Genomic DNA, 26,037 nt, shown 5'->3' with positions numbered 1-26,037 from the left:
TTCTCAAAGACCCTTCCTCCTCTTTGGCTCCAAGGTCAAGGTCTAATTAAAGTTCCATTCTTTCTCCTCTACATAGATTTTTCACCAACCCCCATGCACCAGTCCCCACTCTCCCTTCCTCTTTCCCCTCTTGGTCAGAGCTCTCTGAAAACTTAGCCTGATGGTGTCAAGCCCCCCACAGCCTTCCATGGTCCTCAGCCAGGTCCTCCATCAGGCTCATCACCTGGAGCTCCCCTCACCCTCAATCTCAAACCTTACCTTCCGCCCTGCTGGCTTGGGCATTGCCTGAGGATGTGCAACCCTCACTCCCCTCTTTATCAGGGCTTGCGTGGTGCCACCTCTAAAATTATGGCTACATGTTACAATTGTCGAGTGACCTCTTCTACTCCAGGGCAGATGGTGAGCTCCCACAGGGCAGAGAGCCTTTCACACTCCTAATGCCTGGTGTGTTGTGGGTGTACAACAACGATTTGTTGTATCATGAATGGCTGACTCAATCAGTGAGGGTGGAACTGGGTGAGAGGGGGATACACCAGCATCTCCAACTTACTGGAAGTAGAACAAACCTCTCCTTGGGATGGGTGTAGATGGACCCAACCAATAAGTCTGCCCCCTGGGAAGTTACAGGGCTCAGGTCGGAGGACGGTGAAGCCCTACGTCCATACTTCACCCAGAAGTTTCTATGTGCTGTCTAAATTAAAGGCCTTAAAAAAAAAATAGTACTCACACTGCTTGTGGTTCCTTAAATTTTCCTACTTGCTGAATGTGGTACATGAGGTCCCCACCATTGACGTATTCCATGACGAAGTACAGTCGATCCTGAAGATGAAGGTTCAACATGTGAGCAGGGCTTGGTCACCGGCAGAGAGGCTTCCATTACTTTCTAGGCTGTGCTTTGCTTTCTCATTAGTTAGTAAACTGTGGGCTTCGCTGGCAGATCTGCTCAGTGGAGCCCTTCAAATTTTTTCTTCCCAAATAAAAAATAAGTAATAGACCCTACCACATGAGGGCCTCGGGAAGTATAAAGCCATTAATGTAACTCTGAAATAATGGCGCTCTGTCAACATGCCTGTCCCCATCTGGTTCCACATGCTTCCTATTACAGTAACGGCCTCAAACCCTCTTCCCTCTCTCCTGCACACAGAAGACATGTCTAAGTTAGGGATGGTGTGAAGAATCCAAGTGGGCCAATTATTTACTTTTAACTGGTGTTTCTGGTTTGCAGTGTCTGGGAGGCAAACCACAGTGCTGTAGTCGTGTGTTTCACTGGAAGCTTCCGAAAACCAATCTCGTGAGTTAGGCTGGGCTCATAAATTATAAATGCCCAACGATATTGACTGTGGGGGAAGGGACTATACATGACGAGGCTAATCAGATGTGCTGTTGCATCCATAATAGGCCCAAATATTGTTCTTCATCTTCTCTGTCACTGGTGTGTTAATTGTCAGCCCCACGGAGGGTGTACATCATTGACCCCAGTAAGTGTGCATGTTTATGAGGACATCACAGTGGGGCAGATGGGGGAAAATGGGGTTGAACAGCGAAATAGCTAACAGCACAGCACACCCAGGGGAAAGCCGACCTCTGTTCGCTTCTAGACATTTTGCTGAAGTTATTAAACATTAAAGTGTTGCACGGGGAGGGAAAAAATGATGAAGCTGGTGCTAGCAGCCAGGAAATAGCTCCGGGAGCTTCCATCTCTAGCTTTCCTGTTATGAATTTTAATTCCATCTTTATTTCCATGTTTTGTTGCTTTCTGGAGCTTCGTCAGTGTAACCAGGGTGATAGGATCCGGGCTAGGACTCGCAGACATGGGTCCCTCTCTGTTATATTGCTCTTCCCTCTTCGGCCCTACTTTGGTGCTGCCGGGAGGAGGGGGCTGTCCATGCCACCAGTGCCAGGCTGACACGCAGTGGCTGGCACCTAACTCTGCAGCCCCTTGCCTGCCCTGACACTGTGTGGTTATACTGTCATTTTGAGATTCTAAAATCCAAGAGCACTGAGGGGTCCCTCCCAAGACATTTTAAAGAGAGACGTAAAACAGAGAGTCACTTTCCGGCCAACAGAAAGTTGAAGATATTGTAATCATAACAATACTAATTATAGCTACTGATTATTGAGTCATCTCTTTAAAAAGGGCAGGCGTTGAGGAAATGGAGAGCCTGTCTTTGGGCAAGACTGATGATGGTGCCCTCGAAATGTTCGTGTTTCTTGCAGGCTGCCTGCAAGCTCCATGCCACTGCCCTGGCCCCACTACAGGCTCATCAGTGCTTTGGAACTCTTTTGTCCTCTTTTTTATTTATACTGTAAGACAGGGCTCGGCAAACTTTCTGTAAAGGGCTAAACAGGAAAGACCATGGGCTTTGTGCATCTCTTGCAACTATTCAACTCTGCCTTCACAGCCTCAGAGCCACTGTGGACGTCGGAGAATGAAGGAGCGTGGCTGTGTTCCAAGAAAATGATTCATGGACACTGAAATGTGAATTTCATCTAATTTACACGTCACAAAATAGCATTCTTTTTTTTTTTTTTTACCCCTCTAACCTTTCTCAGAGCTCATGGGCTATACAAAACAGACCAGACTGCCAAGCCTGCTGTGTGCCATCAACAAGAACACACTCTTTTATGAGATCAAGTTTCCTCATGTTCCAATGCAATGCTTGGCAACTGGATCAGTAGTCTTAAAAAGCCAGGACTGTGGGTTATTTTATTGGTTTTGTATTCTTAAGTCTTAGCACACTGCTTGGTATAAAGAAAACCTTTGATCCAAATGTTTGCTGAATCAAAGAGAATTAGTGCCAAGCTTGTAAGTAGGGCACATTCCAGAGAGGGGACTCCCCAAATTTACCAGTGGCATAAGAGTGAGAGGCTGTTCCCAGGTTATGTCTTTCTCGAGCCTTTTCCACTGGAGAAGGTTGATTCAGATGCTTAGAACACTGGGTCAAGGGTGGCCCTGGAGAGACGCCCACACACCTTGTCACAGATAACATCCCCCCCAGGGTCCTTACCACTGTCTGGAAGCAGGAGTGTAGCTGTGTCAGGAATGGGGGCTTGTCAAGCAGGGCCAGGACTCGCTTCTCTACCATGGTGCACTCCACGTCATCATCTTGAATCACCACGTCCTTCTTCAGGATTTTGATAGCATACAGTTCCTCTGTGCCCTTCCTGTCAGCAAGCATTACCTGGGAGCAGACGAAAGGGAACCTGAAAGGTTCGAAGTGTATGTCTGGTAATGGGAGTGGGGAGGAACCTGGTCAGGTGGCTGTTCACCTTGTGCCAATTTATAAATGCATGATATAAACATTCACAAAGTTCCACTTTATGTGCAAATTTTGAAAGATCGCATGTCAGTGCAGATTAAATTCTTCCAGTATTGGTTAATTGAGGAGCTGTCAAGATTTGTACACAGCGTAGGCTATGGTTGCATGATGGAGCTTTTGTGGCTGCGGAAAGGAATATACCTGGTCCTCAGCATTCACCTTGAAGTGTGCACATTTTTCAGGAGCATCCTTTAGGCAAAAATGTGACTGACCTTTTTATAAGCTTCTCACGAGTCAGGAGCCAAGACAAACAAAAAGGCAGGATGGACATCACTTCCTGGATCTATCATGAGATTTGGGGCCAGAGAAGCCAAATGTAGACATACAGGTTGATCATTGAAGAAACGCAGTTCAGTGCCTCTTAATCATTACGTTTGCTTACTACAAATCACCTTGTAATTTTTAGTTGCGAAGATTATTTATTCAACCAACATGTTGGAGCACCTGCTCTGTTCTCAACCCCAAAATGGTGATGCAGAGTGAACCCTCTGTAGCTTTCTGGGTATGGTTGTTTTTAATGAAATGAAGCGGTGGGTGGGTCGGGGTAGGCAGGGGAACATCTCAGAAATGAGTACAGAGCAGGCAAATCTCAAGGGTGGTTCTGGAAACCCTAGGGAGCATGGAACTGATCCTAGCATTCTCTGGAAGCGCCCCTCCAGCTCCCTGACAACTGTCCTCTTACCTTTCCAAAACTTCCCTTCCCCAGCACCATGAGGAAATTGAAGTCTGTGAGTTTCACTCTGTCCAGGTTGTTGGAAGGTTGTCTCCTGTCTTCTGAAGGACTGATTACTTTGTTACCAGCGGGGCCAAGCTTGGCTTTCTAAACAACAAGCACACATGTGAGAACAATGTGTCATTTTTCCCAGGAAAAAGTGATAGAAAGCATTTAATTAAGCTTGAGGTCAGCTGGGAGGTGGGAGGTGGGATGGGGGCAAGAAAAGAAATCACAGGATGATGAGATATTTATTCCACAGTTGGTGGCCATGCTTACCCTAAGGGCAACATTTGCAAAGTAGAAGAAAAAAAACACCACAAAACTGCCCTTACCTATCAAGAGACAACTCTTTACATAGTTAAGCAAGAATCAAGTCATGGGATTCTGATTTTCATTCTAGGACTTCAAAGTTTACTTCTTGGTGAATGGGGTGCTTCACAATGGTTAACATAATAGAAGCAATACCCTGTGTACTGATGCTTTTCTTACTTGTAGATTTTCCTATTCTTAAATATGCAAATAGTTCATTTGCATGAAGGGAACTTGTACCCTAGCAAAAAGGGAGAATATGGTCTCCTGGAGAGGAACCTCTAAACCGGCAAGCTGTGGGGATGATTTATTGCTGCTTTAAAAGGCATAGTAAGAAGAACATAAGGTTGTGGGATTTTTATTTTTTTATTTTTTTGGTTTTGTTTTTTGTTTTTAAGTCAAGAGTTGAACTCGGGAAACCTGGTTTCACGCAAAACACACAGCACCCTTTGAACCTGACGAATCCTTGCTCAGTGACCAAAAGACATTTTTATAAACCAGGCTCATGCTACACAAAAATGCTGGAAAGACCACACCCTCATTACTCTGGTTGAAGAGCTGGAGTCTGTCTCAGGTAAAAGGTGGAGGAGAGAAAGAAGGCTCGGCATAAAAAGGAAAGGCTAATGGGATCACATGGGAAGGTCTCAACAGTCAGCAAAGGAGCCCATGGAGAATCTCCCCACAGACTCTGCATGTAGAACACTTGCCTGACGGTGAGGGGACCAGTCGCTGGCCACGTCAGCTGCTGAAAGGCCAGGGTCCTGCAGTGTGGCTGAACTGCCACAGCCCTGAGCCCAAGGACAAATACTATATTGCTTTGGATACATTCTTAATGATGAGGTACGCCCTCTACCCCTTCCCCCCCCCCACTCTCCCACCTCCCTGGCCTTCTTCCCCAATGCAGCAGACCTAAGAGCAGCTCGGAGTTCTGGAGCAGGTGCCAGGACATCACTCGAGTCAATGTAGTTACCAAAAAGAAAGTATAGGACATAAAGAAGGCGTTCTGGGCTTTACTACGTGACCAGAGCACATCAGCATCAGTTCTTAGCTCTTAAGGGCAGATGGGAGGATCTGACATGTTTTCTTTAGCAGCAGAGAAGGCTTTGAGGAATAAACCATATTCCCTCTTAGAGCACCAGCATCCCTTCATCCCACAGTTACTGAGCGAGCACCCTGTGCCAGGCTCTGTTGAAGAGGTTTTGCATTAGCACAGGCAACCATCTCTGGATGCCCAGGCCTCACACAGTGCTCGGCACAGGGTATGCGCGCTACATCCTGGTTGAGTAAGGATATGACTCTTGAATGTGTTCATCAGATGCTGTGCTGTTGGGTGATGCTCTTCTGTGATAAAAATAACACGTTTGCATTGGGATCGAACCTCATGGCTTGAGTGCGTGCCTGGAATAACTGAGCACACCGATTTAGGTAGAGGCATTAACACATGGGGGAAAGATGGCCCTAACTTTTTTGCTTCAGAGCTGAAAGTATTTGACACTGCTATATGATTCTTCTATGGGCAGTGCCTGGTGGGACACACAGGTGAACCCAGGGGTCGTTGGATACATCGACGCTCTTCAAAGATGATAACCTGAACTGCAGTGATACGTGTATGGGCCTCCCCTTTGACAGAGAATGGGAGAAATTTTTAGACAGGCTTTTGAGAAAGAGCCAAGATATAACTGCTAATGTCACATCAGGACCCTCCCCCGCTCAACTGCAGGACCAGCCCCGTCTTCTGGAAGCTAGGGAGAAGGATCTGGCCCCGGGGGTCCCAAACAGACCAGGTTCGACCACTCGCCGCTGACACAATGCAAAGGCAGACAAATGAGGGGTGGTGAAATGAGCAAGTGATTTATTTGGGGGAGGCCAGCACCAGGAAGACAGCAGACTAGTGTCTCAAAGACTGTCTCCAAAGTGCTGAAAGCACTCCCAGGATCATGTCAGGAAGACGCAGGGCAGAGGCTGGCGGGTACATGCATGCAGCTGAGCAGTGCAGGTCAAGTTGATTGCTGTCTTGGGGTCAATCACCGGGGGTCTTGCTGGCTCAGGGCATTCCTTATTGCTGGAGAGGGTAGTTTCGGTCCCCATCACGGGATGTTTTGCCCGCAGGGTCTCATGCCTGAGTTAAGAGAGAAGCTGGAAAGGAGAACTCAATCAATTAGAAGGTACGGACTGGGGTCAAAATGGAGGTAACGGACAGCAGAAGTCCTCTTTTACTTCAAACATCTGCCCCGGGAATGATTCCAAGTTGATTAACTTTCTGCTGGGTGTCGTCGAAATTGCAACGAACAATCAGGAAGTTCAAGTTTGAGATGAGAATACGGACTATGCCCCTCTATTCTGTTCTTCTTTAATAAGTTATCAGAAAGAGGCATGAGGAGATTAATTTTATCCTATCAGGAACGTCACAGTAAATTCTGGAAAGACCCCCAGACAATGGACTCCGTGCTCTGACGTCCTTGGAAGAGTTGACAAGTGTCTTCACCTGGGTGAGGCTGTGATCTTGCTGGGGCTGCTCATGAACACCTAGCTTCCATCTGAAGCACGGGGCTCCTAACCAGAGGTTCTGGACTCACGTGAATTCCTAGAGTCCCTGCTCCTTCCTCCTTTGACACTTCAGCACCACAGACGGTGGTAAGAGGGTCCATGGGCTGCTGTAGGTGACGATCTCCAGAAGAAACATTGGGCATTTTGCACACTGCCCTCACTGGGGGGCCATAATTGAGCAAAGACTGAGTTTTGGGGCTATGTTCAGTTCAGTTGTAGGGAAAAAATGTTCCCCAAAGGCATGTAAATGCAACAAAAGCATTTTTTTGCATTTGAGTGCTTCTGAACCCAACTGCAGTAGGGTCTTAGATTCCACTCGGAAATCAAGCCGTGAGGTTTGGCAGGAATGTTGACAAAGGAGTCTCCTACCCCTAGGAGGTGAAGCCGGATGGAGGAAGGACACCGGCTTCTTGCCCTGCCCGGGCAGATTCCATTCTTGTGTCTCTCTAGCCAGAAGCAGAATTGGGTTTTACGTGGCTGGGAGCGCAGGGGGTGGTCTGGAAGGAGGATGGGTCAGGCTGCCGCACTGACCGTGCTCACCGTCGGGGGGCTGGCTAGAAAGTGGCCCGGCCCAGTGGGCGAGATGGTTTCTCCCCAGCTCTCCTGGGCAGCCCTGAGATAAGAGCAGCCTGGGGGCTTCGTGCAGCTGGCTTCCACATTTCCCCTGCAGAGTATGCTTCTGGAGTCATTTCCACGCTGCCACCCGCAGGCTAGCTGCTGGATGGCACGGAGCCATCCTAATACGGAGTTTTCAAAAGCTGACAATTCCACGATATCAAAACCTCAGTGGTCTGGGCCTGACTCTGGCAGGTGTCTCGCTCAACCTGGGTCTAATAAACAGCACAGCTGGAGGAGACCGCCGGTGGCTACCCTGGCAGCTGTGCAGCGGGGGGTTGGGGGGGTGCCAAAGGGCAAGGAAGGCAGAGGCCCCCAGGAGGATGGTCTACACGGCCTCCACCTCTACTTTCAGGCAGGCTCTGACTCCGGATTCCCATCCTTCACAGCTGCTCCACCCCCCCCCACCCCCCCACCTGCCCCTTGCTGTGGGAGTATGGTCACACTCACCTGAGACTGTCCTGCCGTGTCCCCCACCACTTCCTGGGCTGACTTCTCCCCTCCTGCAGGCTTTAGCTTGCTTGTCATCTCTTCAGAGGACCCCTCCCCAAAGACTTTCTGCCAGTCTCCCTCCAGGGCCCTGTTCTCAACAGCTCCTAGGGCAACCTGTGAATACTTATGGAGTATTTAACGCTTCTTCCACGCTGTACAGCTGATCTGTCAGCAGGTCATGCCAAGTTTACCTGCAGGATGTGTTCAGAATCTGGCCTCTTCTCAGGGCCTCCTTCACTACCTCTCTCTCGAGGCGGCCCCACCTCTAGTGTCCCTACTTCCGTGACCTTCCTTTCAGTATCTTCCCTGGAGGGACCCCGTTGTACTTCCCTGGCTTCCTGTCTGCTGGACAGAGAAAGGCCAACTTGTCACAATGGAGGTGGAGGAGAGCCTTGGCTATCAGTTGGGTCTCTGATCTCAGTCCCACTACTCCCCGGGCCCCCTCTGTTCCAGCCTCCAGTCTTTGGTCACCCTTCCTACAGGGGCCTCGCTATCTCGTTCATCTACAAAATCCAGCTTAAGCACCACCTCTCCATCTTCTTGCTGCTTCCTCCCTCCTGGGATTTCCAACCTGTGGCAGATGTCGTCTGTGACCAGCCCACATCCCAAGCTTTTGGCTTGGCACCCCTGTGTACATCTGAGGCTATCTGAGGGTTCTGTGGGGGCCGTGCCTGCAGGGCAAGCCTGGAGCGCCCATGTCGCTGCCCCATGAAGGGGCAGCATGTTCCATGCTGTTGCCTTAGCTTCCCAGCAGGACTGAGCTCCAGTGTGTCCACGGTGGCACCACCAGATAACTGACTTGCCCTTACCTTACCCTAGCTGGCTTCCACCCTTCCCTGGGACACAGTCCTACTTCCCCACCCCTCCATCTCTTGGGATCACTTGCCACATGAAGTCCTTGCTCCCAAAACCCTGTGGCAGATCTGACTTCTCTGGGGAGCCTAAATGAACACGTGACCTTTTTCTGAGGATTTACTGATCTTTCTCATTAGGCTGTGAGGTCCTGGAAGGCAGAGACTATCTTATTCATCTTTGTGTCTTTAGGCCGAGCACTGCACTGAGCACATAATTGTACATTCATTGAATAGCTCATTGATTGGTTGATTGGTTGATTGATTCATTCAAAATCATACATCTTCATTAAGCCCTACAGCAGAATTTGAAGAGGCCAAATCATGAACGGTACAGTCAGCTTGTAGCCAATACCAACCAGCCATCTGCCAAACGTTAATTACAGGAAAGCAGCTGTTACCAAGTATGTCATTTCAGAGGGTGCCCCTGGACACTGTGCATTTGGAGGTTCACATGTAATCGGAACTCCTTCCCTCAAACCATCACTGGTCATGCTGGGACAGCCGCAGACAAAGGCTGTGAGGGCATCCCTGCCTTTAGGGAGGTTGGCCACACACAGTGACCCTCCCCAGAGGCCACACTAGCTGGGCCAGCGAGCTGAAACCATGCCCTCAGAAGCTTCTCTGAAGGGACCTTTCTCCAGTGAGAAGTCCTGACTGCCCTAGACTTCGCTGGGATCTGACAAATGACCAACAATGAGCCTCTGGACTGTTTCTTTCTTTGAGCTTTTGAATGGGTTGTTTGGCAACTGGTCTCCTGGCAAGACAAAGAGACCTGCCCTTCTCAGCTTGCATACTGTTGACATAACGGCTTGTCCTTGTGGTGAATGTAATTCAGACTTCACCAGGAGTGCAAATAGTATGTGTCTAGGGATAAAGCTGAAGCTGATGGTCTAACTGCAGAGATTTCAGCAGACCCAAGGAGGCCTCAGAATAAGCATGCCAGCATCCTTTACGATAGCAACGCAAACACACCCTGCAGGGCCAGACACCCTGGGCTATGTGCCCAAACGGGAATTCACACCAGGAGAGGAGAAGCAAGGATGTCTCCTGAAGGCTGGTTTCCAGAGGAGGGAGCAGAGAATCAGATGGGGCTGCAGATTGAAAGCACTTAGGAGCCCACTGGTAATGCTCCTTGCTGATAAATCTCAAATCTTGAGTTCTTGCTCAGGACATGTTTTGATTCAACTCATGGGTCCTTGTGGGTGAATTTAAACACTCCACCATTTATTCCACAAATATCTGTGGGTCTGTCATGCCCCAGACACGGGACCAGATGCTGGGGAAATCAGATCAATGTGAGGTAGCCTCTCCTCCGAAGAGCCTGCAGTCCAAAGGTCCTATAGTCTATGTCCCTGTTATTCAACATGTAGTCTGTGGATCAGCTGCACTGGCATCACCTGCAGGCTGGCCAGGAATGCAGATTCCTGGGCCCCAGCCCAGATCTACGAATCAGAATATGCATTTTTTAAGAAGATCCTCAAATGATTCCCGTGCATGTTTCAGATGTGCTAGACTAAGTTCAAAGTCCCCTTAGAGTCCCTGTGACCCTCTCCACCTTCACCAGGGCAATTACCATGTAAAATCAATGGCAAATTCTAGAAAGAGCCCCAGACTTTGATTCCAAAGAGTTTAGATCAAATCTTGGCTTTACTCATTTTTGCTGTGTGACTCTGGGCAGATGATACGGCCTCTCTGAGCATCAGGTTGCTCACATGTAATACAGTGGTACTAAGACCTCTGCACCCCTGGGCTATGCTGAAGGTGAAATGAAGACTCCTTTGCAAAAACCCCCAGCGCAAGGCCTCACATCACATCCTTCACTGTGCACTTCTTTCCTTTGCCTTGAGCACTTCCCTCAGGCTCCTGGCCTCCACCTGCTCCTGGACCATGGATGAGCAGCAGCAGGTCACCTGGGTCAGGGTTCTGCTTGGCTGACTCATGGCCCAGAAACCCTGTGACTATGGATATATGTCAAGCCTGCAGACAGGCTCTGCGGGAGCTCGGGACCTGTGGGGAGGCCGTGACAGATCCCTGTGGGCTTCCATGCTTCTATGCCCTCCCAGTGTGGTAGGAGAGGAACTGGGTCTGAGCTCCAGCTGCTCTGATTTCTGGAGCATCTTCTGTAGCTCCCTCAGGGGCTAGGACCATGCAGGGAAAGACCTTGACTTCCTGTGCTCTCCCCATCAGAAAATTTCCTAATAACTGACATGCATCTCATTTTATGCCCCAGATACATTCTCTAAAAGTCCTAACAGTCTGCAATCATTGGAGGTGTTCATAAATTTAAAGGACTCCTATGGTGAGTTTCTGTAAAGCACATCATATGAAGTGAATTTGAATACCACAAATCCAAATTCTCCAAGTGTGTATGTGTGTTAAATACCTTTGCCTGAGCAGCTATATGTATGGCCAAAGGCTCTCCACATGCAGCTCCTTATTAGGGGGGCGGATTTCAAATGAAAACTGAAAACTGGATCTGTCAAACTATGGCACCAGGTGTGAGGGATTGGATGGCAGTAGGTGCTAACTCTCTATTAGGCTGGACCATTTGCCGCCGCCAAGCTGTGACGATCAGACCTACAGTAATGCCAGTACCAAATGGTTTAACACAATACCAAGGATAGTCTGCAATTTGCCAATTTTGTAAAGTGATTATACACCAGCTTTTGTATGTGGGAAAACCAACAGACAATAAAGACAGGGAAGTGTGTAGTCCTGAATCGCCAGCCCCAAATACGATTATACCCTGACTGGCAATTTTTCCAAGACGTGCTAACTTATCTTCAGTAGGAATCCAAGCTCAAAGGTTTCTCTACACTAAGGAAGCAGAGTTAATCAAGTAATTCCAAATCTCTTGGTGCCATCTATTCTATAATCATAGAGACTCTAGGTAACCCTCTGAAGTATGCTGTAATACTTAACTGCAAGTCATTGTAAATTTGTACCTTTTTTGTGAATGTCTTCAATATTACATCTCCTAGCAGAACAGAAGATATGGCTTTGATGAATATATTTATCAAAGATGTTTTGCAAAGTGTAGAGAGAGGAATCTGACAACATAAGTTTCTACTTCTAAGATTCCAAGGGCAGACAGGCCAACAATGACCAAGTATGGGAGCAAGTGAATAATTGCAGATTTATTCTATAATCGTTTTTCTACCAATGAAAACGTCCTGTATTCAGGGCTTACGCAAACAATTCTGACAACGTAAGACTGATGGCATTTGGGTGCTGCTCCATAAACAGGTATATCTTTGCCATATATAACCAAGGACCTTAGCAGAGCATCTTAGCCCTAAGGTGACTTACTCACCTACACCCACTGCAATGCTGGTTAAATCAAGAGATTTCACGAGGAGAAAACCACAAAGGAACTGAAGGCATTTTCAATGATACTGTTAACGGATTATGGCCGGCGTATTTCTAACAGCCATGAGTCATGACATCCATTACTTCCTATTCAGTAACTGGGCAACGGGTTAAGATGATGGTACCTCATGGGCATCAAAGCCTCCTGTAATCTGGAGTAAATAAAATGCCCATTGTTCTCTGGCTAAACAATTTTTTCATCCTCTGGAACATGCCAAGCATGCTTGCTGCCTGAGGGCCTTTGCACTTTCTGCTCCCTCTGACCCAGACAGGAACAAGACACGCTCCCATCTCTGCTCAGGTGATGCTTTAATGCCGAGGCTTCAACAGGGCACCTCGTCCTGTCCTTCCCATGGCATTGATTCTCTCACGCGCCTCTCACTACCTACTGTATCTTTCCCTTTCTGTCTCCCCTGCAAGCAGCACAGGCACCTTATCTGTTCTGCTCACTGATGTGCCTCCAGGACCCAAGAGAATGCCCGAGGCCACTGCTCCTCAAATATTCTTACAATGAATGGATGCATGTGTGCACTGGAAAAGACAATTACATTTAATACAAAAAATTTTTAAAAGGTAGAGTTACCATATTAAAGAGTTTTAAACAATGCTGCTTGTTAAGCAGAGTACTGGTTCATTTTAGAAAATTTCACAGACATGGATAAAATAATTTAAAAAAAGATCACTTTAAATATACACAGTTTTATCGCCCAGAGAAAATCATTGTTAACATTTTGGTGAACATTCATCTAATTCTGTTCATGTTTTCTTCTTTGAAATAAACAGAATTACACTGTTTACAACCTGTTTTATGCCTTTATAGGTAGCAAACTTTTTATTTGGAAGCATTCTTCCGCCACATGATTTTAGTGACTGTATCATATCCTGCTGTGTGGCTCTACTACAGTGTATTTAGCCATTCCTCCATTGCTGGACAGCTACGTTATTTCCAATTTTCAGTTTTCTATAACACACAGATGAACAATTTCATACCCAAAACTCTGTGCACATCCCTCGTCTCCCTAGGATGGGTTCCTGATGTGGAACTACCAGGTCCAGAGGGTGGTGCCCAAGGCCAGACACTTTAATCTGATGCTGAAATGTCAGAGAGAAATGGGGGGAACCCAGAGAGTCAAGGCAACCTGATTCCTGAAGGCAGGATCTTGATTTCTTTCAGGTCTTGTGTCTGATTTCATGGTAAGAATAGCTAATCATCCCTGCCACCCCCCCCCCCCCCGATTCAGTCATCCAAACTACAACTCTGATCTGGAGGCATGGGGCCAGATGATTCCTCCCGTACCAGTATGCCAACACCTGCTACCTGGAGTTTTCTCCCGGGGATCACACATGACTGACAAATCTCAGGTGTGCATCGTTCATTCCTCTGCTGGCAACTGCAGGGAGTTCCTGAGACCCAGGGACCATCAGTCACAGAAGGGCCCTTGGGAAGGTCTGCCCTGCTTTTGGTGCAGGTGCAGACACTGAGGTCTAGAGAGCTAACTCCACTACCCAGGGCCATTGAGCTGTTGATGCAGTACTGGGCGGGGCACTGGGCGCGCGGGGACAAGGATGCTACTTTCCTCTGTACCGGTCCTTGAAACAGGACCCGGATCATCAGGCAAAGGATCACTCTCTTGTGCTAACAGTCACTCCATCTGGGATGTAATGTTTGCCCAACAGCCCGAGGGTCACCGAGCTTTTAGCATTTGGAAGGAAGCTGGAGAAGGGCTAACACAGGCCACCTCTGTTACAGATGAGGCAACTGGCTAAGCCATGTGCCTAACTCGGTTTCTGTCCCTGGGCTCTGAATGCAGAACTCTGATCTTTGAATTCAGTGCTCATCCTCTTCTATCAAGGGTAGGCACATGTCGTCCGTGAAGGCTTTGCAAGCTGTCTCTATTGTAACAACCCAATTCTGCCACTGAGTGTGAAAGCCACGTGGATGTGTGAATGTGGGTGTCTGTGTTCCAATGAAATCTTACTTAGAAAAACCTGCAGCAGTCGGATTTTGGCCTGTGGGCTGCAGTTTGCCTACCCTTGCCCTCTATCAAGATTTGGATTAGATTAGATTCAAACAGCACATCTGTATCTCCTTGTTGACCCACCAGAACAGCAACAATTAAGAACCTCCAATGCACTTGAATTATCTGCTCTCTTCCCATGGTGCGTGATGTGCAAACTGGGCAGGAACGTGTCATTTTGCAGCCAAACAACGTGGTGAATGAAGTACTTATATTCAGCAGAGTAGAAATTTCAGGGGAACCACATTAAGTCATTTTCTTGATAAGAAATATTTTTTGTGGACACATTCACTTAGGCTTTCGTCACTGCTGAGCAAATTCACAGGAAGCCAGCAGGCGTTGTCATGGCAACAGAGCCATAGTCTAAGGAGCAATGTGGGGCCCCTGACATCACACTATGCCCAACATGGGAAACACAAAGTGCTCGGTTCTTTTTGTCTTATTACACACCTCTAACATCTTGCTAGATATTGTGTTTCCTTTACAGCCAACCTTGTTTTCCCTCATTTCCCAGATCTGTCCACTAATTGCTGTCTCAGGCTGGCTATTCCATGGTCATCAGGCCGTATTATCTCACTTGAGAAACAGATCCTGGGAAGGCTACTGCCCTGAGTCATCCCCAGTTGCTAAGACTCTAGACGTCGGTGAGGATCTGAGGACCAAAACTTGCCCTAAATGTTTCCATTTGTAAAAAGACGGTCTCCCACCAGGGGGCTGACGCTCCACATTTGTCTGATGCCTTCCAGAAGGCATCATGTGAGGGGATGTGGCCATGGCAGGGTACCATTAGGGCATTTCTGGCACTTAGTGCTTTTTTGAAACCTATAGAACTTCTCCTGCCAGGAATATACCCCTTTGGGGTTACTACTGCACAGGCTTTATAAGTCAGCTGGGGCAGGGTCCGGAGCTGCGAGAACTTCTCGGAGCTATCACAGTGTATGATTTTCTGGACTGTCAGCAGTATTGCTTAGGAGTGGGGAGGTCTGTGCTGCTAGGAAAGTGGAGTAGATATGAACGGGCCCATGCAGGCCAGAATAGACCACTGGTGTCCCTCAGACCTAAATGTTTGGGACAAACATTTCAAGGGAAATATTTTCCCTTTCAAGGGAAAGCCTTGACTTTTTGTCTTTTTTGGCACCCTGCCATTCCATAAAACTGAGGAACAACTGGGTACAGAAAGTGGTGAGCCTAGCATCAGGTCCATCAAAAAGTAAAGAGATCCAGTCACAAGTTCCTAACGGTCTTCTGTGTCTAACTTTTCCTAGAATCTTTTATTTGCAAGTCTTGACCGCCCTCTTGTGGTCTTTATTTTCTGGAGCCACTGCATTTTGACTGGGATTTTTTTTTAGTAGAAATATGCCTAAGGTTCCCCAGTCTGCCCTGCAGAATAAAACTCCCAGATATGCTCAGATTAGACACAATTGTATGTTTCCAGCTCTACTTTATAGAAGGTGACTCTAATCTCCAATGTGAAAGCCAGGCCTCTGAGAAATGCCCACAGTATGTGCATTGATGCCAGAAGTGTGTTTTAGAGTCTCTGTGTGATTCGTGTCTTGAGAACAACTCAAGAGGTCTAGACCTAGGATTCCTGAATCTCCTCCTAGCCCTTCAACTGAGCTTAGACTTTGCAGGAAGGAAGCAGGGAAAAAGAGGCAGGGAGGGCTGCAAGGGACGGTGGAGTGGCCCCGGGGAGCCTCTGTGTTTATCTGGAAGGTAGAAACACAGAACAATCTGGGAAATTCAATTGAAAAGCCCACTGGGGAAATGTAATTTGAGCTAAATGATCGTAGAACAGCAGCTCCTGAAATCAACTGAAAAACAAAAACAAAACCCAAAATCCACAACCAAGTCCTAACTGGTAATAAAGCCCACAACCCTGGGAAAAGTTCCAGACACTTCCCTCCAACCCTGTCCAGCTGCTGCCGGAGAGGTGAGCAGGACTGGGAACCCAGCAAAGGAGGCTCCACCCTGCATCTTTATAGGAGTCAAAACAAACAAAGGATCCTTTCCCCCAAAATACTAGATACCTTTGCTCAAGTACTCAGAATTTTTATTATAAAATGTCTCTCATTGACAGCAGCATTTTGAAAGTGGATCTGAATGCAATTAAACTTAGCACAAAATTTCCATAACCACTGATTTTACCTTATCTTCACCAAGTGTTTTAAAACCACACCAGTTTTTAAAAACCCAGGGACCTAATTATAGCTCAGTGGGACACCTGGTTTCCAGGCTGGCGGCAGCTGCACTGCTCTGGGCTGCTCTCTGGGCTGCCACCCCCCAGCCCCCAGGGCAACCGGCTGACAGGGAAGCAAATGGTAAGGAGCTGGTCCACCAGATGTGGACTGGAATACCAGTTATGGCACTCTTGACTTCTCTGAGGCCTCAGCTTCTTCATCTGTGAAATGGATTGATACTCCCTGCCTCTTCCTGAGTGGGGAGACCTCCCTTCCTATAGTGATGGTGGCATCATCAGAGCTCAGTAGCTGCTGCCACACCAGAAGGGAGGTTTCCTCCAACAGGAAGCAAGCAGAGAAGGGCAGAGATAAAGCAAAGGGACATAAATGAGTTGGAGGGGGTTCCCCACTGCTCTCGGGGGACACATTTGCTGTAAGAACTGGTCTCTGGGGCAGGAGGGGCCTCGGAGGAAGAGCTTTGGGGGAAGGTGTGTATGGCTCAGATTAAGGGTTGGGGTGCAAGGAAGGGTGTTTCCTGCCAGGAAGTGGAGGGGGTAAGGTCTTGTGTCAATAAGCTAGGAAGAGCCAGTAATATTTAAATTCTTTCAATTACTGTGATCCCACCAGCACCTACAGCCTGCTGGGGCCTGGGTGGAAATGAGGGTCACAAAAGGAACACCTCTAGTAAGGAAGGAGACCATGGCTGCTTCTTGCAACCCCAGCCACCAGTTCTGTGCAAACCTGGCTGCCCACCCATGGCCACTGATGAGAGTCATGGACAGTCCTGCCTGCCTGCTTCTTCCCAGCGTGTCTGTGACCAGAGAAATCAGCCACAGACTGATTACTGACAGGTCTATTTTCAGAAAAAGCCACAAGGTGAAGATACGTTCATGAACAAGCAAGAGATGCCACTCTGCAGAGGTGTAAGTGATGCCACTCCATTTTCACTGCCTGGGTCGTGGTGAATTTCCAGCAGACAGGTGACTTGTCCTAAGACCCGTAACAAAAGGCACAGGAAACAAGAAATGTGCATCAACACAAAGCATGTTGGACAAGCAGCTTGTTGACAGCTCCTGACCCTGCTCTTCAATGAACCTCATTGCTGCGTGCAGGGTGTGACTGGGGGTGGGGTGAGGGTTGGGGAGCCAGGGTGCTATGCCTCTAATGCACAACCAGGTTTCCCAACCCAGGGGCCACAGGGCGGGGGTGGGGGTGGGGTGGGGAGCTCAGAAAACACAACAAAGGGTTCGTTTTAACTTGGCGATGGCTTCTCAGAAAACAGCTATGTTTCTTCTTCCCATGTGGGAAGACCCCTGGCGTTCAGGGTGGGCAGAGGGAGGATGCAGAGGGTAACAGCCGCAGCAGCACTTTCCCCAGCCAAGTGCTGTTCTAGCCACTTTCTCTGTTTCCTCCTTCAGTCCTCCCAGGCTGGTTATTTTTTTATTGCCCCCGTTTTAGAGATGGAGAAGCTGAGGTTAAGAGAGGTGAGCTAAGTGGCCCATGGCTTTATAGCTGGGAGGCAGGAGCTGGGATCTGAACCCAGGCAGCCCGGAGCGTCACGGCTCCACCGTGCTGCTTCCCTGCAGTGACAAGGTGGGAGCTGTGCCACCTGGGCAGGCAGGAGGGTTGGCAGTCCTGCTGAGGATGGGACAGCCACTCACTGCAGCTGGGAGGAGCCAGGGTTTACCTTCGGGGCGGGGCCAGGGAGGTGGTGGCTTCCCCCTAACTTCCTCTTCTTTTTTCCTCTCCCTTCATTTCCCTTTCCAGCCACACCCGAGCTTTGCACCAGCACCCAGCTCCTCCTACATGTTGTGAAATAGAGCCGCGCGATGTGTGTGCTATTTCTCCCTGGGATAATAGATTCTCCAACCTAAGCACAAAGACGAAAACACACCAGACAGGCAAGAGACATCTGGGTCACGGTAAGGACCCAGAGCCCCCAGTGTGAATCCACCTCATCAGAGTAGGGTGGGCCTCTGAATCAACAGGAACGACAGGTGACTTGTTTGTTTTTACATAGGAACTGTCTCCACTGTCCTGGGAATGATCAAGAGGTGTGTCTGCTGGCTCTGAGGATGCAGGATGTTTTCACCATGAGGGAGGAACCACCGGGTGGCTCGGTGTGCTCGGGTGTAGCCAACTTCTCAAGAGGTTTCTCCAGTGTGAACACATGCAGGGCACCGCGTGACAGCGTTTTTAAAAGACAAAACAACAGGAGGGCGGCCACGAGAGAAGTCTTGACAGATGCCAGTTTACACACACACGACTGTCACCACACTCTGTAAGGCTTGTGAAACCTCAGAGAATATTTTTCTTCCCTAGTTCCAGTAACTCTGGGTCACTGATCTCTTGTGGCCCCTTCAGGGGACACGTCTGTCATGTCAGATACGAGATCTACAGAGAGAAACTTGAGAAGCATTATTTACTAGATGTTTCCCTGAGTATAGGGTTTGAAAAAGAGCATGTGGTGTTGATCCTCGCTTAGGCGCAGAGGGTGGGATTTCCCCTTGCAAATTCTTCACCCAAGCATCTGAATGTTTAAATTTTTCAGGTGGTTCCGATCTGAATATGCTGTAACCATCCAGAGTGGATTTCAATTATTCACAAAGGCAATCCACTGAAAACACAGCTGGTACACAGCTCCGACCAGCTCCCCAAAAGAGAGTGGCATTGTCAGAAATGATTATGGGGAAGATTTCTGAAATAATTTACATGCATGTTGCAAAGTTCCACTTGACAGTTTGAGGGTAGAATGGTGGATTAGGTTATGACAACTGATTTGAGAAAAAATCAAGAAATGAAAAAAAGAAATGAAATAGAATGAGCAGTATTAAGCCAGGCATTGAGAACATCAGAAAAATCTGATGATTTCAGATATATTACACTACATCTTCCATATAAATGCACACATGTAGTGTAAGTACACCATATTGCTTGCATGCTTATGTAGATGTCTGTATAAAATTGAAAATGAGGCTTAGTATGTGATTGGAAATATATATTGACAGAAGAAAAAGGAAATGTGCTGTCAGTTTAAAGATGCACTCTTTCTGTTCATTTGATGCTTTAAAAATAGACTTGAACTTATCTTTTTACTCACTGATAGGAGATTTCAGTATTTCCTACTTTGTACAATCTTAAATGAGCCTACTCTGAAGACAGGGGAGGACTGTTATACTCTCTGGGTGATGCATAAGAAGCATTTTTTTTTCCTCACTGGAGGGCCACGGTCATTTGGACGGGAGCATACCGACTGGGACACAAACAAGTAGGCGTAAGGTTCAAGCCACAAGAACACACAGTGCATCCTTAAGAGTGGAGAGCATGGCTGGGGGCTCAGGCTGGGCAGCCACAAAAACCAGGGTGGACGTTTTTGTGGAAGGCAAGGTGGAAGAGAACAGAGTGGAGGAAGAACTACCTTTAGGAAGTGGACATGACATCCCTGTAAGAGACGGGAGAAGGAGAAAAACTGCTAGGTTAGTAGGGAAGATGCTACAGATACAGGAAAACAGCACCATGAGAAAAAATAAAAATCGAGCACAACACACCATAGGTTCCATTTACAGTGCAGACAGAAAGCACAGGGGAGAGACAGCCCAGGACACACGTGAGGGTCCAGGAGAGAAGGCAGGCACCGCTCCAGAGGCCCGAAAGGGGCAGCTGGACTTGGCCCTCACAGGGGTGGGAACTCTTTTTTGTATGAATGATGAAAAGACTAGCATCAAACCACATGGAGCCAAGGCCCTTCTCTTTCTCGTGACTATTTTATGTGGCCACGCGTGGCATCACATCAAATACCTCCCTGGTCATCATGGATGCTTCTTTTGCTTTTGGCTGATCCATATGATGGAGTAATGGGGGTACTTGGTTCATCCTGTGTCTGAGGTGGCACACAGCTAGTTAACTGATTTTAGACACAGGTTGCCACCCTTCAATAAATCAGAATAGAGCCAAACCCACTTACCATTAAAGCTATCCATACTAAAACCTTTTTCTTGATAATTCAGAAGACTCTTCAGTATCCTAAAGAGCCAAAGATTACTGGTAAAACCTAGGTTGGGCAGCTTGCTAACCACATTCTGGTTGCTTAGACGCCAGGTAACCAGGTTTGGCTCCCCAGATGTACTGCTTTTCATCTTTCAGCTTTTTTTAAAAAAACAAAAAAAACAAAAAAACAAAAAAAAAACATCATGACTAGATCACTTTACTTTCTCAAGTACTAATGTGAGGAAAATAAATTGAAACCATCTTAACAGAAAATTTTATACAAGGAGTCATGAGACAAATCCTAAAAGTTCATACAGAGTGCGAGTCTCCTTCTAGGAGAAAATCTGAGAAAGAGTTTGGTGTTCTGAACCCAAATTTCACAGCCTGAAAGGGTCACCACATCCCTGAGCCTGAACAGAGACAAACAGATTATGCTTTGTGCTCGGAGGGTTTTATCTCCTAAAATAGGAAACTGGCCAAATATGAACTTTACATCTCTTTGAACAGGTACGGATAGATTAGCTTCTGTTACATCTTATAATTAGGATCCTTTAAATCTATAATCACAAATCTATTTATAATTGTTCTCAAAATAGGGCATTTTATTCCAATCCAAAAGCTCTATTTTAGGCTAGAGATCTTAATCCACATCAAGATTAAAGGCAACTAACAATAGCAACAAAAACATCCTCATTGAAATGTTGGTGTTGTTTCCAAGAACCTTAGAGGAAATTTAATTGACATTTCTCCTGCACCTTTTAAATTTTCTTTTTCTTTTTAAAGATTTTCTTTATTTATTCATGAGAGATACCCAGAGAGAGGCAGAGACACAAGCAGAGGGAGAAGTATGCGGGACTTGATCCCAAAACCCCAGGATCACGCCTTGAGCCAAAGGCAGGCACTCAACCACTGAGCCACCCAGGTGCCTCAGTCTCCTGCATCTTTCTGATAGAGTTGCCCAGTCTTTGCCTTAATACCTCTAGGTATAGAGGACTCCACATTGGCTGAGATGCCCTGAAAGGTACATGGTGTGGCTTCAGAAGGGTCCTACCTCCAACTTCCAACTGTAATAGGTCACCTTCCATAGGGAGATAAAAAATCCTTTAGCAGAGACACTTCCATACCGAGGCTGGGCAGCTTCACAGCCTTCCAGCAACCACTGGGCAGTTGCTCTTGGACTCAATCAACCTAGAAAGATCCCTAAGCCATTTTATGCTCGGATAGGACAAGCTGACCCAAATAGTTAGAAAAAAAAAATCAAGGAAAGGCTTATGAAGTGAATCTAGTTAGACACCCATAGACCCTTTCTCTCCACACATCCATGAGCACTCTGAGGGAACACATGCTGGACCTCACGCCTGGATGTTGGATGGGAGGTGAGGAAGCAGAGCACCTCTGTGCAAAGTGAAGATGGTAAATATCTGACAGCTGCCTAAATGTTAACTAATCAGTTTTCAATAATGGACACGAGAGACACTGAACTCATTGAGGTCCTGAGCAATGGCCCTCCCTGACTCCACCTGGTTGGCTTGATAAGGTAGGAAGAGAAGAGCACAATCCTTTGTCTATTAAGGCAATCGTCTTAAAGGGCAGAGACCTCATGTGTGAAACAAAACCCATCAATAAAACCGAAATAAGCACCCAGTCACCGGTTCCTGGGCCTCAATTTGGGAGCTTCCATTTTGAGTTCTCTGAGGCCACTGTGGTCCCATGTTAATGTCATGTCACGTTGCAAGAGCCATAATCTTTTCAGTAGTGAGGCTGGATCGGTGTCTCAAGAACTGGATGGAGAAACTACTAGATCTGACTTGTGTCCTGAGTCAGATGTCTGCTCATCTATGGTTTACTGGGTTCAGGCTAGAAAGAAAGTTCTTCTTCTCCTCCACTGTGAGGGTCACGAATATTACCCACAGAGTGGAGACAAAGTAAAAGATCTCACATCCCCTATTCCTACTCAGCAACGTTCTCAAGACATAGCATTCACCAGTTGGGAACTTTCAGAACTATCCATTTTTGGAACCCAAGTATGAGAAAGGAGCCAGCTGGTCCACCTCTGAGCATGACCATATTCATCACACATGTGGTTCTGTCCCAGGATAAAGGGACTTAGGTGTGAAGGAGGGAGACTCTCTGGGCTGCAGAATGGCCTCTCCCCTGGAAGACCTCCATCAGGTGAGCCATCCTCCTGTGGGCTGTCGAGGAGAGCCAAATAGGTTTAGGTTCTGAAGCATTCAGAGTAGGACTTGAGGTTCTCCAGAATGAGATGAAGGTAACAAATTTTACAGGTGTGACCAGCAAGTGAGCATCTTAGCAGGCACAAGGAAATTTTAGGCTGGTTTAAAAGGCTTAAGAATTAGATAAATATGGGTAGGCTTTGGAAAGCTTGAGGCTGAGAGTGGAGGGGAAGAGGGGAGTCTTTCCAAGGGAATGCAAGTACTAAGGAGCATGCAAGAGCATGATGTGTGCGTGAAGGGGACAGGAACGTGGTGTCACAGGGAGGGTGAATGAGAGGAAACAGGAGAGATCTGGGTCGTACTACACCTCAGCTGGACCAAGTCCTTTCTGTGCTTTTGTTTTCTCATCCATAGAGGTAATTTTAAACATCTCCCCCACTTCTGATATTCTATTATTATAAACTTTTCCTGTAAAGGCCAAACAGCACATATTTTAGGCTTTGTAGGCCATACAGTCTCTATTACAGACACTCAGCTCTGCTCTTGTAGCAGGAAAGTACCCAGTGACAATAAACCAATGAATGTGGTTGTTTCAATAAACTCTACAGACACTGGAATATGAACTTCACCTAATTTCCAAGGGTCACGAGTATCACCTTTAAAAAAAACATTTAAAATATTAAAACCATTCTTAGCTCATGGGCTGTACAAAAGCAGGTGGCTGGGTGCCAGTCCCCGTCCCATTGAACTTGGATACTGGGTGTAATGAAGTCTGTCCTCATCACCTCTACAACTGCTGGAGGATATAAATTTATTCACTCATTAGTCACCAGGTTACATCCTCTCCAATGATATTTCTCAAACTTTAAAGGGGACAGGAACCACTTGGGGATCTTGTGAAAATGCAGATTCTGACTTGGTAAAAGTCTAGGATGGGGTCTGAGAGTCTGCATTTTTTTTTTTTTTTAAGTAGGCTCCATGCCCAGCATGGAGCCCAATGTGGGGCTTGAGCTCATGACCCTGAGATCAAGACCTGAGCTGAGATCAAGAGTCGGAACTTAATCGGAGGCACCAAGGGGCCCCAGAGTTTCTGCATTTTCAGTAAGCTTTCAGATGATGCTCACGCTGCTGGTCCATGTACCATACTTGGAGTTGCAAGGATCTGAAGCACTGAGTGCTCACCACTTTCTTTTTTCAGGATACCCAGGGAGTTCAGAATCCTCGGGATTGACCTCTCTAGACCCCAATTCTAATTCTTTGTAGGACATGTTCTTTGGGGAACAGCAAACAACATTATGTGTGAAGTCACTCTTATTCTAGGATTTTCTCTGTTAAGGGGCTTTAGCTGCTTCTTTGGTGCTTAGGCTAGAACCATAGGGACCTGTATCAGGGCTTAGATGCCATGTCTCTGTGCCAAGGGACATTGGCTCTACCTTCCTTTCTTCCTTTAAGTTCCTGACCTGCCAATCTCCTATGGGTGCCAGGGCCTGGGTACACATGGATAGCTGCTTTTAATATTTAATATTAGGCTTGCCCTGTTTATTGAACCAGCAACATCCACCCTTAAGGCCAACCCCATAGCTATAAACACAAGGCTTTTTATGTCATTTCAGGAATCCATTAGGATGGAACAGATAACTGGAATGTCTTTTTTTCTGGTTTCCCACCAAAGTCATTTCCATAAGAGAAATTAAACTGAAAGCATGTTGCCAATGCTAGGATATAAATGCATTCACTCTCCCTTATGGACTAATCAGAAATTCTGCGCAGTTGCTTTTGGAAGCTTTCTTTGAGTCTGCTCAGGTGAGTGGTAGTGTTAACCACTGTTGACAACGATCTAATGAATGCATGAAAAAGGTTTCCAACACTAAACCTTGTCCGATTTCAGTTTAAGATTTTGCTTCTAAGAGCTGAAATATAAAGATTAAAATATCCTTCAATGGATGTGCATTTCACAGACTTTCCCCCTTAATATCACATTGGTTCAGAAAGTAATTAAGTAAGCTATTTAGGGACCAAAATGAATAAACAACAACAACAAAAAAAAGCAGACTATATTGGGGCTCACAGATTTTGAGTCCAAAAGGTCACTGGAAAGTACTCAGGTTTCCATAGTAACAGTAGCAGGACTGATCAGATCAACAAATAGCTACAATTTATCTGAGGGTCTCCAATGAGACAGGAATGACTCCAATGAACTATTTTCTTTTTTCTCATCCAGAGAAGAACATTCTGAATTAGATAAAGTCTTCAAAGACAATAGAGGCTTTTGGAAAATCCAATTTCAGTAATAGTAAACAGGAAAATGCTTGCTCGCTCTTTCTACATATAGCCTAGTAACAGAATCTTATCAACGTTGATTTAAAAACTTTAACTACAATAGTAAGTGGATATTAATTTGTTAATAACAGGGACAATCTCAAAGCATTTCTCTGGAATAAATAAAAAGTAGATATGTGTGTGTTCTTAAGGCAATCTGCAGAATCTCTAGGGTGATGTGTCTTTCTAGCAGTTTCTGGATCTCTATTACCAATCCCATAAAAGCTTATTCTAATGGAACATGCTCATCAATTTTGGCTTGGCTTCTTTTGCTTTAGACCTCCATATGGTTCTGAGTGGTCACAAATACAAAAACTGTGAAGACGCAGACATCACAGAAGCCACTGCTAATTCTCCTTCAGATTCTGACCAATGGACATTTTGTAGAATACATTCAAAAAAGTCTTTCAAATAAAACATTTCAGCTATGGAAAGTTAGAGTCACCTTCTTTCCAAAGTATCTGTTAACATTAATGGAGCTCATGGGTTCATAGCCCTTAGGTAATACAGTTAGCATAGCCCATGAGGTAAAGCAACATTTTGTCTAGAAGGGAGGGCCCAATGAGAGTTCTGATCCTCTGTTCTCAGCTTTCTAATTACTGAATTCTCAGTGGATTTCACTGTGACTTCTGGGACTATTATTAGAAATGTGTATTATTAAATTATTAAATAACTCAAATTTTATCCCAGCCTTGTTACATTTGTCTAATAGTTATTTGGCCATGCCAAAAATACACACACACACTCACACTTATCTGGGCCTAGCAATATACCCAGAATCTTGAGAGAATCAACTTTCTGAAATTTAGTTCTCTTGGATACAGATGATTTAGAAGCCCAGGAAAAATACATTAGAAAGTCATTGGTTTTGCATTTCAGTCCCTGTCCCATGACAAGCTATATTTCCTGGGAGGAATGTTCTAGATTAGCCCTATCCTATAGAAGCCATGTGAGCTACATATATAAATGTAAATTTCCTATGAAACTCATTACAAATTTAACCAAGTAAAACTGATTTCAACGTTTAATATTGATATATAGAAGTACATAATAATAGATTTGTTAAATACATAGTTAACCTAATATATCCAAGATATTATTTCAATATATAATATACAGATTATTATTAATGAAGTTACAC

The 26,037-nt window shown here is 46.3% G+C and overlaps 1 protein-coding gene across 3 annotated transcripts in view; it reads right to left on the bottom strand.

The window, feature by feature from the left end:
- The window catches only part of PRKCA (protein kinase C alpha), a 395,118-nt gene that overhangs the window by 52,078 nt on the left and 317,003 nt on the right, over nucleotides 1-26,037 (bottom strand). For all 3 annotated transcript variants that reach the window (XM_049114584.1, XM_025436489.2, XM_049114585.1), the window contains 3 exons: nucleotides 4,003-4,140; nucleotides 3,009-3,182; nucleotides 728-819 (listed from right to left, as the gene is read on the bottom strand). In XM_049114584.1, the coding sequence (XP_048970541.1) occupies nucleotides 728-819; nucleotides 3,009-3,182; nucleotides 4,003-4,140 (404 nt within the window). The remainder of the gene's footprint in view (nucleotides 1-727; nucleotides 820-3,008; nucleotides 3,183-4,002; nucleotides 4,141-26,037) is intronic.

This window comes from Canis lupus, chromosome 9 (assembly GCF_003254725.2).
Source record: "Canis lupus dingo isolate Sandy chromosome 9, ASM325472v2, whole genome shotgun sequence".
Classification (NCBI taxonomy): Eukaryota; Metazoa; Chordata; class Mammalia; order Carnivora; family Canidae; genus Canis; species Canis lupus.
Note: the sequence above shows the minus strand (reverse complement) of the source record. Positions and strands in the feature narration are given on the sequence as shown.